We start from the raw sequence: 12,368 nt of genomic DNA on the forward strand, positions 1-12,368 counted from the left end.
TTGATCGGAAACATTCAAGTGTAATCTGAGCCTTGAACATGTAGATATGATCAGGTGCATGAGTGTAAAGTTTTTTAAGTTTAGTGTTATGTCTCATAATAGTTAATTATTCTGGTGCCCGGAATGATGATCTAGAGGATTGGTGTAGGCCAGAATGCTCAAGACATTTCCTTCTGACATTTCTATATTTAAATTCATTTTAACATTGCAAATGGTAGCTGCCTTACCCACTGTGAATCATTATTTTATCTTTTCACTGGATCAAATGCTTTTTCAGAAAGCATCTCATGTTTATAATGTAATGATTAAAGACTTGTATATCTGCATTTGTCTACTTCACACTTCAATCTTATATACATGTATTCGCCTTCTCCACGCAGGAAGAGAGCTGAATCTGATTCTAGAAAGAGCAGCATACCCAACAGCAAGGAGATCCCTTCTCACCATCCCACAGACCCAGTGGAGCTACGACGCCTTAATTTTCAAACTCCAGGTGAGAGATAATAATATCTGACTGAGCTCTGCGATCACGCACTCTGGTTAGTGGTGCTGTTACAGAACAGAATAATTTTAAAATATATATATATATATATTTTGGCCACTTATGATATTTTTATACTATGTATTTCTCTGATAGGTTTGGAGGTAATTCTTTAATTTCTATTTAAAGAAAAATCCTGCATGAACAAAATTATTGTTTTGTAGAAAAGATCCAAAAGTCACATATGTTGTGTGGATGTGTTTTATATACTAAAAGTACAAGTTAAACCTAAAAACATTAGAAAAATATTGGGAAATATACATCCCTCTATTTATTAACTAGATACTTATAGTTATTTCTTGTAATTAAGCTTCCCTTATATCTACTACATTATCAAGTGATTGATCAATATCACTGGAGGTTTTACTGTATTGCAAATTAAAAACAAAAAAAAAACTAGAGAAATGGTCTTGTCTCTTAAATTCAGGCTATATTAGGGTCAAAGAGTCATAGAGGTCAAATTAATATGGCAGTAGTTCTGAAAGGTAGAAAGTAACACACTTGAATTCTTTATTACCCATTTAATTATTTTATTTATGAATCATTGTTTTATTAAAGTTTTTTTGATTGATAGTTAAGAAATACAGAGAGAAATACTTAAAATAATATTGATTTTTTATTGTCATTTTATGAGTAAATGTTTTTTAAATTACCTTTGTTTTGATCATGCTGTATTCCAGTAGTCTTGCTTTCTGTTACCATATGATTGCACACAGTCCTGATCTCATGCTAATTACTTATCAAATCTTCCTGAGCATTGTGTTTGTCAGATTTATTACATTTAGTACAATAATAACAATAATGGATTCAAGCTCATAAAGACAGGCAATTAAGTACTTGAGATGTTAAGAGACTAGCTGAAGAAGGAGACACACTAAATATTAAAAAAGGGTTAACTGAACTGGCAAATCTCATTTCTCATATTTAAAAGAATGTCTGCATTAAGATAGTTGTGCCCTAGCAGGAGTACATCTACAGAACAATGAAGAAGGGGCTAAAGACCCAACATCCTTACTGCATATATCAGAGGTAAAAAGTAAGTGTTTTGAGGCTTGAGGCTTGCCCCAGACTTGCCTAAATCTGTTTTATTACAGTGAATGCTCTTCAGCAGCTGAGACACGAGGTGTGTTTCGGGAGTGCATCTTCTTGTTGAGTTTCATCTGAATGTGGGAATCTTGTTGATGTGCTCTGGGACCTCTCCACAATATGAACCTTAATGCAGTAAATGGAAATGATTGAATGCTTTGATTTGCAATTGTGATTCTGAGTGCAACATTCATGTAGACTTATCCTCATGAAGCGAAAGTTTCAGACCTTATCCAGCACCTTCACACAAAGTTTTAAAGGTTTTTAAATAGACATGTATATACAAATCTTTGAAACATGAACAGAAAAATATTGGTTTTTACATTTTAGTTTATATCTAAAACAAGTCATTAGCTGTATGCACATATACACTAGGTAGAGTGGATATCTGAATTACTAGGTATATAAGCAACATTTTCTGATGTTTGTGTAGAGTTTTACTGATCCATTTAGTATTGGTTATATAGTAAAATAAAATATGATTAGAAAAAAAAATGCTGCTAATTCTTAATAACTTTACATTTAAAATTAATTAATTATAAATTCATACCAAAAATGTAAAATTAATAAGAACTGGCAGAATTTGTGGCACTTGTAGACACTGCAGTTCCACCTCACTGGTCCAAAAAGAACTAGAGAGGAGTGGAAGTGTACTTTTCCTTGCAGCTTTGTAGTTTATCTGGGAAGTTGGCAGTTTTCTGTGAAGCTAGTTAAGCAGAACATCTGCAATCCATTTCTATTATAAGATCCCTTTCTTTGCTGTAAATCTTTTTCACAAAATGGAGGATTCAAATTACTAGAAAAAGAATATAGAACAGAAATCAAATTATGATCTTTTTTTCTAGGACCCCTAGGTGTAGATCAGTCCAATAAGATATTCAGGATGCAACCAAATATCAAGGATACTACCCCAGGAGGTTTATCTTGCTGTGTAACACTTACTAATTAACTTGTTCTTAATATGAAATCTGAGCTGCAGTGAAGTCAACCTACAGTTCCTATGGCAGCTGAAGCGTAATTTCACTTAACTTACAACACCTTCAATTAGGGCTACCATTTCATTTAAATCTGCTTGAATTTAACTCAAATATTTAGATACTGCTTAAATAATTATCCAACTCCATACGCTAACACATCATCAAGTGACGTGGAGGACAAAACTTTTCCAAGACGAACATGGAGGAAGTATAGAAAGGCTTTATATTCAGGACACAAGTTTGTTGTTGTTGTTTTTATTATTGTTGTTCTTTCACTTTCATAGCTGTGTTGTTTTCTTTCTATTGGGTAGCAGAAACATGTAGGGTACTTATGGAGCAAAGCAGGCAGCTGAGCAAAGGAGATGGTACTGATGTTATGTGATGGGTTTCTTTTAACAAGACATCTCAAATCACCCTCATACAATGGCTTTATTAACTCTGCAAGATACTGCCTTGTATGAACACTGAATACAGATAAAATAAATGACAGAGTACATTATAATAATACAAATAAATGACATGTACATTAATAATCAGCATCTGTCAAGTCTGTACAACTGCATCAGGACTGATGATTTGATTTCATTATTATGATGATTATTTATTTAGCTTATGGAACATCCACAGTTTCTTTGGATCTTTTCAAGAGCACTGTTTTCTTCCAGTAAGGAAACAACAACAGCACAAAAAAAGAGCTTATGATGAATACATAATGTGAAGAAGTATTAAGAAAGAACATTTTAAATTACATTAGCAATTATTTAGGACAAGAGGAATGGCAAGTTGTGCCAGGGAAGATTCAGTTTGGAAATTAAGATAAATTTCTTCTCAAAAAGAGTAGTTAGGCATTGGAATGGGTTGCCTAGGGAAGTCACCATCCGAAGGAAAGGATGGATGTGGTTTAAGAAAAGGTTGGATGTGGTACCTAGGGACATGGTTTAGTGGGTAATACTGGTGGTAGGGGGGCGGTTGGACCAGATGATCTTGAACGTCTTTTCCAACCTTTATGATTCTATGATATTTAGATTGCCACTTCTCAATGGGAGAGGTGAATGACACACACATAAAAGTCAGGGTTGTCATAAGCTTTAATCCTCTAAAAGACTTCTAAACAGCCTCTTTCCAAAAATACTAGAAATTGCATATTTTGTTTAAGGAAAAGAGAATCAAAACTAACTGTCAAAATAATTCGAAAATTAGTCCCATGTGTTAAATTTGAATTTCTAACCACAAGTACAAAATAATCCTAGGTGGTTGGGTTGTTGGGCGTAACTTTTTGAAAGAATTTACCAGGAATCAATATTTTTTCTTTGGTGACGTCAGTGCAGTGATTTTGGCAAACGCTATACTTTACTGGTCATAAAATTGTCAAATCAGCATGAAGATGTGATAAAAATCCATTTTCTAAACTACCATCACAGCAAATGTCTTGCTTTCCTATCACTTTTTCTTGTCCTCTCAATAAATAATTGTATTCCTCACTAATCTTTTACTTACCTAAGTAAGGTTTCTTATCTTACCCTGTTTATGAAGGCTCATATTCATCTCTGGCTTTACTCCTCAGTGAACAGAGTAGCTCCACAGAAAAATTTGACATTTTGTCTTGACATTTGAAATAGCCCATAGTTCTACATCTCAGAACAAGATCCCATGTCCATATGTGTTATCCAGAAAATGTATATTTGTTAGATAAGCCCATATGCTACAGAGTGGGTCACATCTGTGCCAAGTTTTCATTGAGTAAATATGAAAATACCCAGTCTCACAGTGGCATAAGGGATTTCATTTGTAATTTTGATATTCTTCTGGAATTAGAGTGGCTGAGGGAAAATCAGTAGCATTCTTCCCGTTCTACAAATTTCCTGTAAAATATGGGATTAATATCATTAACAGCTGTGCAAATTTTAAGTCTGTATGTCACATGGGTGGGCAAAGGTAGGGAAGGGATAATAATTAAGTCCTCACAAAAGATTTTATCAAATGAGGCAGCCCAGGTTTGTATAAAGGAAAATAATTAATGTTAAGTAGTATGAGTGGGTTATGAGACCCAAGACTTGTGGAAAGCCTTCAATCTGCCAATCAGCCGAAGAGCTGAACTGAGTCATTCCTGAAAAGTGACAGTTTTTTTCCTCATTTAAATATGTCACACGTATAAGTAATTTGCCTAATTGGGTGGCAATTAAACAATTATCTCATTATTTCTTATGAACCAAATAAGATGCTTTGAAATAGAAGAAAAATAAATAAAATTTGTGCAGCTCCAAATTGAAGATTCTGCTTTTTCATTAGGTAAGTAAGTGTTCATGAAACTCAGTGAGTTCCTGACAGTTTATACTAACCTATTTTCAAGATAAGGCAGGAAAAGAATAAAACATCTCCATAAGAAAAAGGTACACGTAACAAAAGTGGAAAAAGTGATGTCTGGATTTTGTCACCTGTTCTGCAAGTTGGCAGGAAAGTTCTTCTCTTACTTTATGTATGCATTTTCTGTTTTTGAGTATCATGACAATGCTGAAGGAAGAGCTGGGGTTTGTCTCCATGGCGAAAACAGGCTGTAATGGCTTTCTCACAGTGAACTATCCTACATATATCCTGTGTGTATGTGAACTTGACTCACATGAAGATTTTAAGCACCTTAATTTAGGCTTTCAAGTGCAAATAACAGTTCTCTAACATCCCACTTGGTTGCTGTCTAACATAGAGGCAATAAAAATCTGCTTAGCTGGGAAAGAGAGATGAAGGTTCTGCTACTCACAAGAGAGTTTTATTATTATTATTATTATAATTTTTATTTTTCCTGGATTTTAGCCAATGTTTTTGCAACAGGCTATTGTCTTAGTAATTTTTAGATCGGGGCTGAGAACTAGGCCTCTCCATTTCTCAGTGTAGAGACCTTTTCCAGCTCATTCAGAGCTGGTGGTTCTTCTGTGAGCACCTAAGTCTGCTTGTTATATCTAATTCTGATATACAATAAGAGTTTCGTTCAAGAATAATTAATCCATTTTAGAATAACATACATTGTTTTGGAATAAAAAGGTTTTTATATTGGGGTAAAAGGGGTATAATATTGCAGTATTATATGCACATGAGTAACTTTTAGATTAGTTATTACAGAACAACGTATTTCTCTAAAGCTAATCTTATAAATTTAGCTTTGTACACAAGATGTAAGTTCACTCTCTGAGTTAACCGTAGCCATTTTAAAAAGAATTTTTAAAGTAACATTGATTAATCAAATATACTGAAGGCATCCTGGGTAAATTTTCATGACCCTGGGTCACCCTTCATATTTTCCATTTCCCATGTCCAGATGTTGCATATGTATTTCTTTCTATGTTTCTGAAAAGAGAAAGTGTCAGTGACTGTACCAAGTATTACTGATTCCTTCCTTTTTCAATAATAGGCCAACATCTTAATCAACATAGATTGAAGGCATTCTGTGTCACTGAATAAAAATGAGTATGTAATAAATGAGTCTTTAAAATTCCCGAGTATTAATTTGATATAGACCTTTAATATAACTTATTTCATAAAGAAATATCTGTGAAATTATTGTCGTATTTTCAATTCATTTGGATAGTGTTCTGTATGCTAGCAGCTGTGCACTGTATTTCTTTCTTAACTCATTTCTTATTTATTGTGGACATGTCAACCTACATGTCCAAATTTATAAATAAGTGTATGTTTCACAGATGTTTTTGAAAGTCCTTAACATAAAACTGTGACAGTAAACAAAATCCTAATTTAACATCCTAATGACAAGGCCAAAACACCCACTTGTCTCGGTGGGGTACAGGAGTACACTTAGCAGATTTAAAGCCTGGATAAAGTATGCAGGTAAATTCTGACCTTACTTTCTCAGTTATGCCTTGAAATTGTGGCACATATGGCATCCCAAGTTCTTTAGGTCTAGATTAGCCAGAAAATATTTCTACACTGTAATGCATTTTAATTTTATGATTTAATGCTAGTCTGGATAAGATCATTTACATTTGACAATCTTCTGCCAAATCTAAATTGTAAAAAAAGGGGTAAAAAAAGAAAAAAAAAAAACACACACATTATGAATACAATTTCAGCTTCCTTTTGCATGTATGGTGTAGTTGTTGTTTTTGTTGTTGTTGTTTGTTCCATTTTGTTTTTCTTCTGCTTGATTTTTCAGTGTTTCTGTCTCTTTCTTACTTGAAGGAAAGATTTAAAGCATACATTTGTCATGCTGTTTCTTTTGACTTACTAGCATGTCAGAGGGTCTGTTCTAATTTATCTCTATTTTGTCTTATTTTTTTAGAGTTTCATAGCATACGTTGATTAATGTCAAAGTGTGTCAGCAAATAAGTGCATTTTGTTATATGTAATCACAAAAATAAGAGTGTTTACCTGTGCTTTTGTTGTTGTTATTGTTTTTTTTTTTAATTTTATTTTTATTGAGTCATGTTCTACATCTATTCACATACAACTGACATCAAATTCAGCAGGAGCTTCATACTTTTACATGAGATAGGATGAGGTCTTAACATATTCATACATAGTGTATTTTGCTATGATGATTGTTATATTTTGTAGACTGATTACATAATAAAAGTTCTCCAGCAGTTCATAAAAAAGTATCTAATGAGTACCATCTCAGTAGAGTACGCTTTACGTATGATTTGAAAAAAATTTCACAAGTGTTCAAATGTAAGTTTCTAAAATGAATCCTAGAGAAAAGTGGTTATATGTAGCCAAAATTTGGCAATTTCAGAAGTCGTAAGCAGCTTTTTTTTGTTGTTGTTGTTTTTCTTGGAAATATTTATGTCAAGTTTCATTTTGCACAAAATGTTTAATATGAAATCTCCCTTTAGGAATGTCAATTGACATCGACATTGACAAAAATAATTTAAAAAAAAAAAGTTTAAAAAAGACTGGGTGGTCAGCAACTTTTTCAAAAAAATAAATATTCTTCACAGTAAACAGATTATTAGGATTTGTGCTCATGATGCTGATGATTTAGTCAGGTTCATCATGTATACAGCAATTCTCATTCTCTTTGGTTTTATGTCCTTTGTGTTTACAGTAGGGTAACTGGACCATTAGACATTTTAGTTTAGTTTCCGGACTGTTTTGTGCATGTCTGAAGTGCCTGTATGTACGAGATTGACTGATTATGGTGATATACTGCTGTTACTAATTTGTTTCCCATTTCCAATTGGCTTTTACTTTTTACAGCTTTGAGCAGTAATTCAGTCCCCTACGCCTCCCTGATTGGCTCTGTGTCCTCCCTCTCTAGCCAAACTACCACTCAGTCCTTATATGATAATAACTCTCTCCCACGATTCGCTCGAAAAGGTCTAAACATCTTTGTCTCTATTATTTTCTCGGTTTAAGCACTGTTTTAGATGTACATCAGTCCACCTCCATTTCTGGATCAATCGAGAGTTCTCTTGTGCCTTTTCACTCACATATTTTCCATGGGGGTGCTTGATCTGGATCAAACAGTTTAATTTTTAGATGACTGTCACCCACACTCTTATTATGATAATAGCCAATTTCTTTTAAGCAAAATTTCTAACAAAATGGGAGACAACTAGAACTCATTCAAATAAATCAAGTATTGTAGACTAACTTGTTAATTGAAATTCTAATAAATCTTGCTATTATATCTGAATATTCTGTTTTGTTAGTTGACTGGCAATTTGCTTTAATGTCTACATTAAATACTGTCTCACCATCACATATGTACTATGAAGGTAATATGTAAATATATATTTATAGGGTCAGCTGAATTAGGAACAGCACTGCAGGATATTATTAACACGATGCCTGAAAATGTAAAAAAAAAAGAATAAATAAATAAATAAAGTAGAATTAAAAAAAAAAAAGAGGAAGGAAAAACATTCTAAAGTGTGACTGTGTTGTAACCACATGGTCATTTTCAGCTACTTTATGGGAAATGCAAGTTAATTGTCTTAGGCATGCTCTTGAAATTCATGGTGACAAGCAAACAGCATTGTGCAACATGGCTTCCAGCTTGAGCCCCCTTGAGTCATCACTGTTTTTCTTTTTTAATTTAAAGAGATTTTGGGGTTCACTAGCTTAATTTTTCTAGCCAGCTCTGATTTCTTCCCTGAAACAATTGAAAACTCACTTCATTTAAGGATGAAGAGGAGAATGTAAGCAGTTTGGAGAAGGGTCATGGAGACCGACTGAAACAATTATGTTCGCAAAATATTGCCTGGCAAATCTTCAGCTGGCAGATTGTGCTAGCTGACCCCACATCTCTTCTGTCTTTCTTTTGCCTTGCTGTCCCTGTATTCCTTTCCTCACCCCTCTCTATCTCTGATTCCCAGCTCTTACTCTTCTTTTCCACTTAGTATCTTCATTAGTAGACAAAGATGTTTACACCTGAAGTAGATTGTAGGTATTTTTGGGGGTTGATAAATGGGGTTTTAGATTAAACATGTTTTAAGGTACTAGTGCAGTCAGTATTTGTGTCCAACCAAACTGTACAACCCCTGCTTCTACAATCTGCTACTAGTGAAAACATTTTTGAAGCTATAATTGTCTGATGTCCAATCTTCTCTTCAGTGACTGTTGTCTAAAAGCAGTGGTGCATGTAATTCTAGTCATTCATAGTTGCATGTGAATGTCAGTCACCTCAAAATTTCATAAAATATTTAAGTATTTCTAATTTAGTCAGAATGTGTAGTCAGCCTTCTAGACCTTGATACATTGTTATTAATTCTCAAGCAATCCATTTCTTTTTCTTTTTCTTTTTCTTTTTTTTTTTTTTTAAATGAACTCTATGAGTTAGTTTTCTCTTGGTTTGAGTTTTGTTTTGTTTTGTTTTGTTTTTTACCATTTCCTTTGCAGGTTCAGATGTCTCCGGTTACCTTGGTAACCTTCATTCTTCAAGTTCTTTTTTCTTGATTACACATAAGTCACTTTGCTTTCTGTCAAAATACTATTCTTTCCCCTTTAGGGCTTTTCAATGTCTGTTTCTCAGCTCACCTTTCCTCATCTAATCCAATGCAGTTTCCATTTCATACAGTCCAGCAGAAGAAGTTTGAAATTACATTAAGAGTCATTACTCAAAGCAGAGGTCGACATCAGGTCTAACTCTCATTTTTCCATGCCTACCTAACCTCATTGTCTCATCTCAGAGTAACTCTTTCCTTTACACTAGGATTGTTAGCTTTGGGAATATGCTTGGTGACTTGTTTTAATTTGGCTTCAGAGCTCATTTATCCAGAGCATGTTGTGCTTTGAGTAACCAAACTATTTGCCTGCTTCTCTCACATTTGACACCTTTACTACTTACATATTTCTAGCCATTCTAACTACTACATTTTCTAAATTTTACTATGATGCCATCAATGTAGTTTATTTTAAATTTGGTTCTTCTTTCCTGTACAACAGGTATGGCCAGTCACCCTCCAATACCTATCTTGGAACTTGCAGATCACATTGAAAGACTGAAAGCAAATGACAATTTGAAGTTCTCACAGGAGTATGAGGTAATTTGCCCCATTTTCTTATCATTCAAATTATCAAAAATGTCATGCTTTCTATTTCTCTAGATTTAGTGCTGGTATGTATTCACCCCGGTGGTGCCATTTTTATGATAAAACCATGTTAAAATATGTCCTCTGTGTAGATGGACTACATTGGCAAGGTGGCTCCTTTGCTTCTAACAGTGTGTTCTTTTTATAAGGATCTGTGTCAAGCAGATTCCATGTGCACATGCTTGAAGCAGTGTCCTGCCAATAATACTATATTGATAATCTGTGAATGGTGCTCTGTAAGAGTGGGAAGGAACAGATTAATCATTTACAAGCCATATTGTCAGTAATCTATGAATTACACCTCCCAGGACAGGGATAGTTACTGTGGAGAGCGATAGCTTCTTATGTCAATAATTTGTTGCTAAAGGAACTTGGAGAGCTATCCATTAAATAGATCCCTAACTGGTTCTTCAACACCAATAAGGCTTATCATGTCAAAAATCTATGGACAAAGTATACACTGGATGATTAGGAAAACCATGCTTCTTCAGAGCAGCTATGGGCTGTCCTGTCCATTATCCAGTGATTAACAGCTCCCAGAGGGATCACTGACACAGTATTTTCTTTATAGTCTATTGTGTCACTGATCCTTGCTTAAAAGTCCTCAAGATTTTGTTGTCACGGTGGAGTAATAACACATTATTCTAATTTTAACTGCACATTTCTTGTATTTGAAGGTTCCTATAAACAGACAGTGCAATAAGCAAACAAACAAACAAAAAACTGAGAAAGACTGTCATGTGTTAGTTCCACATTAACATGTACAGAGATTCTGTAAATATCTAATGTATTTAAAGCCTTGACAAGAAATATTGTAAATGAATACTTAATATTGTAGAAGAGAACTAAAGTCACTTATCATTTTATTGAATGCTGTTCAAAAGACTTTAAGATTGCTCCAAAAAAAATCTTTTTAGATATCAAAAGGAATATATAGACTGCACAATTAATGAAATTTCTTTCGAGAATCTCAGGGTTGCTGTTTCCTGTTGCAATTACACACACACAAACACACACACACATACACAAAAAAAAAAAAAAAAGGAATATCTTTTCACATTTCTGCATGTAAATGTATTCTTAAGTATGAAGACTGAAATACTTTCTGTAATAAAGAACTGGACAGGGAAATTAGTGCAACAGTATTTACCATAAAAAATGCTAATATTTGGTACAAATTTTACAATCATTTCTTGTTGTAGTATAGGCAAATTAATTGGAATAACTCTGTAGGAAATTCCACCTAATAAATAAAAAATGCCATTACATGTCATATAATGGACTATAGTTTCCATTAAAATATACAATGCACCTTGAAGAGGAGTCTCAGGGGAGACCTTATTGCTCTCTACAAATACATGAAAGAAATGTACGGGAAGCTGTGGGTTAACCTCTTCTCACGGGTAACTAGTGATAACAGGTCTCTTCTCACAGGTAACTAGAGGAAATGTCCTCAAGTTGCACCAGGGGAGGTTTAGGTTAGAAATTAGGAGCCATTTCTTCTCAGAAAGAGTGGTTAGGCATTGGAACGGGTTGCCCTGGGAAGTGACGGCATCAATGTCCCTTCGGGTGTTCAAGGAAAGGTTGGACATGGTTCAAGGAAAGGTTGGACATGGTTTAGTGGATGACATTGTTAGTAGGGTAGTGGTTGGAATAGATGATCTTGAAGGTCTCTTCCAACCTTAATGATTCTATTCTATTCTATTCTATTCTATTCTGTTCTGTTCTGTTCTGTTCTGTTCCGTTCCGTTCCGTTCCGTTCCGTTCCGTTCCATTCCATTCCATTCCATTCCATTCCATTCTATTCTTCATTTACTGTACATGACGCGTGTTGTGAACATGACGCGGTTCTTCTTATGTTGTAGTAAGAAGTAAAAGAAGTAGAAGTAAAAGCCATGGTGTTTGGTATTTCTATATTATTTAAATCATTAAAATCATCTTGAGAATGTAATCATAATCATTTTCAAGCAGTTTTGTGAAGATATGTTAATTTACTGAAAACTTAGTATATATACCTTAAGAACTTTTACCATTTGGCATATACAGCTCAGATTTCACATTCTGTATTTATTTACTTATATATTTTGGCAAAACATACCATCTGGGGTAGAGCAATCAGACACTGAATATTGACATGTGGCCAACTATAAATCAACATCAAGCTTCATTCACGTTGGTTGGCCCAATGGACAGTCAAAAATTACCTTTAAAATACCAGCTTTA

The 12,368-nt window shown here is 34.1% G+C and overlaps 1 protein-coding gene across 29 annotated transcripts in view; it reads left to right on the plus strand.

Moving 5' to 3' along the window:
• Positions 1-12,368, plus strand: part of PTPRD (protein tyrosine phosphatase receptor type D) — a 1,402,037-nt gene that overhangs the window by 1,289,577 nt on the left and 100,092 nt on the right. For 22 of the 29 annotated variants that reach the window (XR_014576765.1, XR_014576766.1, XR_014576767.1 and 19 more), the window contains 3 exons: positions 381-493; positions 7,810-7,929; positions 10,000-10,097. Coding sequence is in view for 10 of the 29 variants with exons in the window: in XM_083817752.1 (XP_083673878.1) it covers positions 381-493; positions 7,810-7,929; positions 10,000-10,097 (331 nt within the window). In the remaining 19 variants the exon portion in view is untranslated. The remainder of the gene's footprint in view (positions 1-380; positions 494-7,809; positions 7,930-9,999; positions 10,098-12,368) is intronic. The other 7 variants (XR_014576769.1, XM_083817753.1, XM_083817755.1 and 4 more) reach the window with 1 other exon arrangement.

This window comes from Anser anser (assembly GCF_964211835.1).
Source record: "Anser anser genome assembly, chromosome: Z".
In the NCBI taxonomy this organism is placed as follows: Eukaryota; Metazoa; Chordata; class Aves; order Anseriformes; family Anatidae; genus Anser; species Anser anser.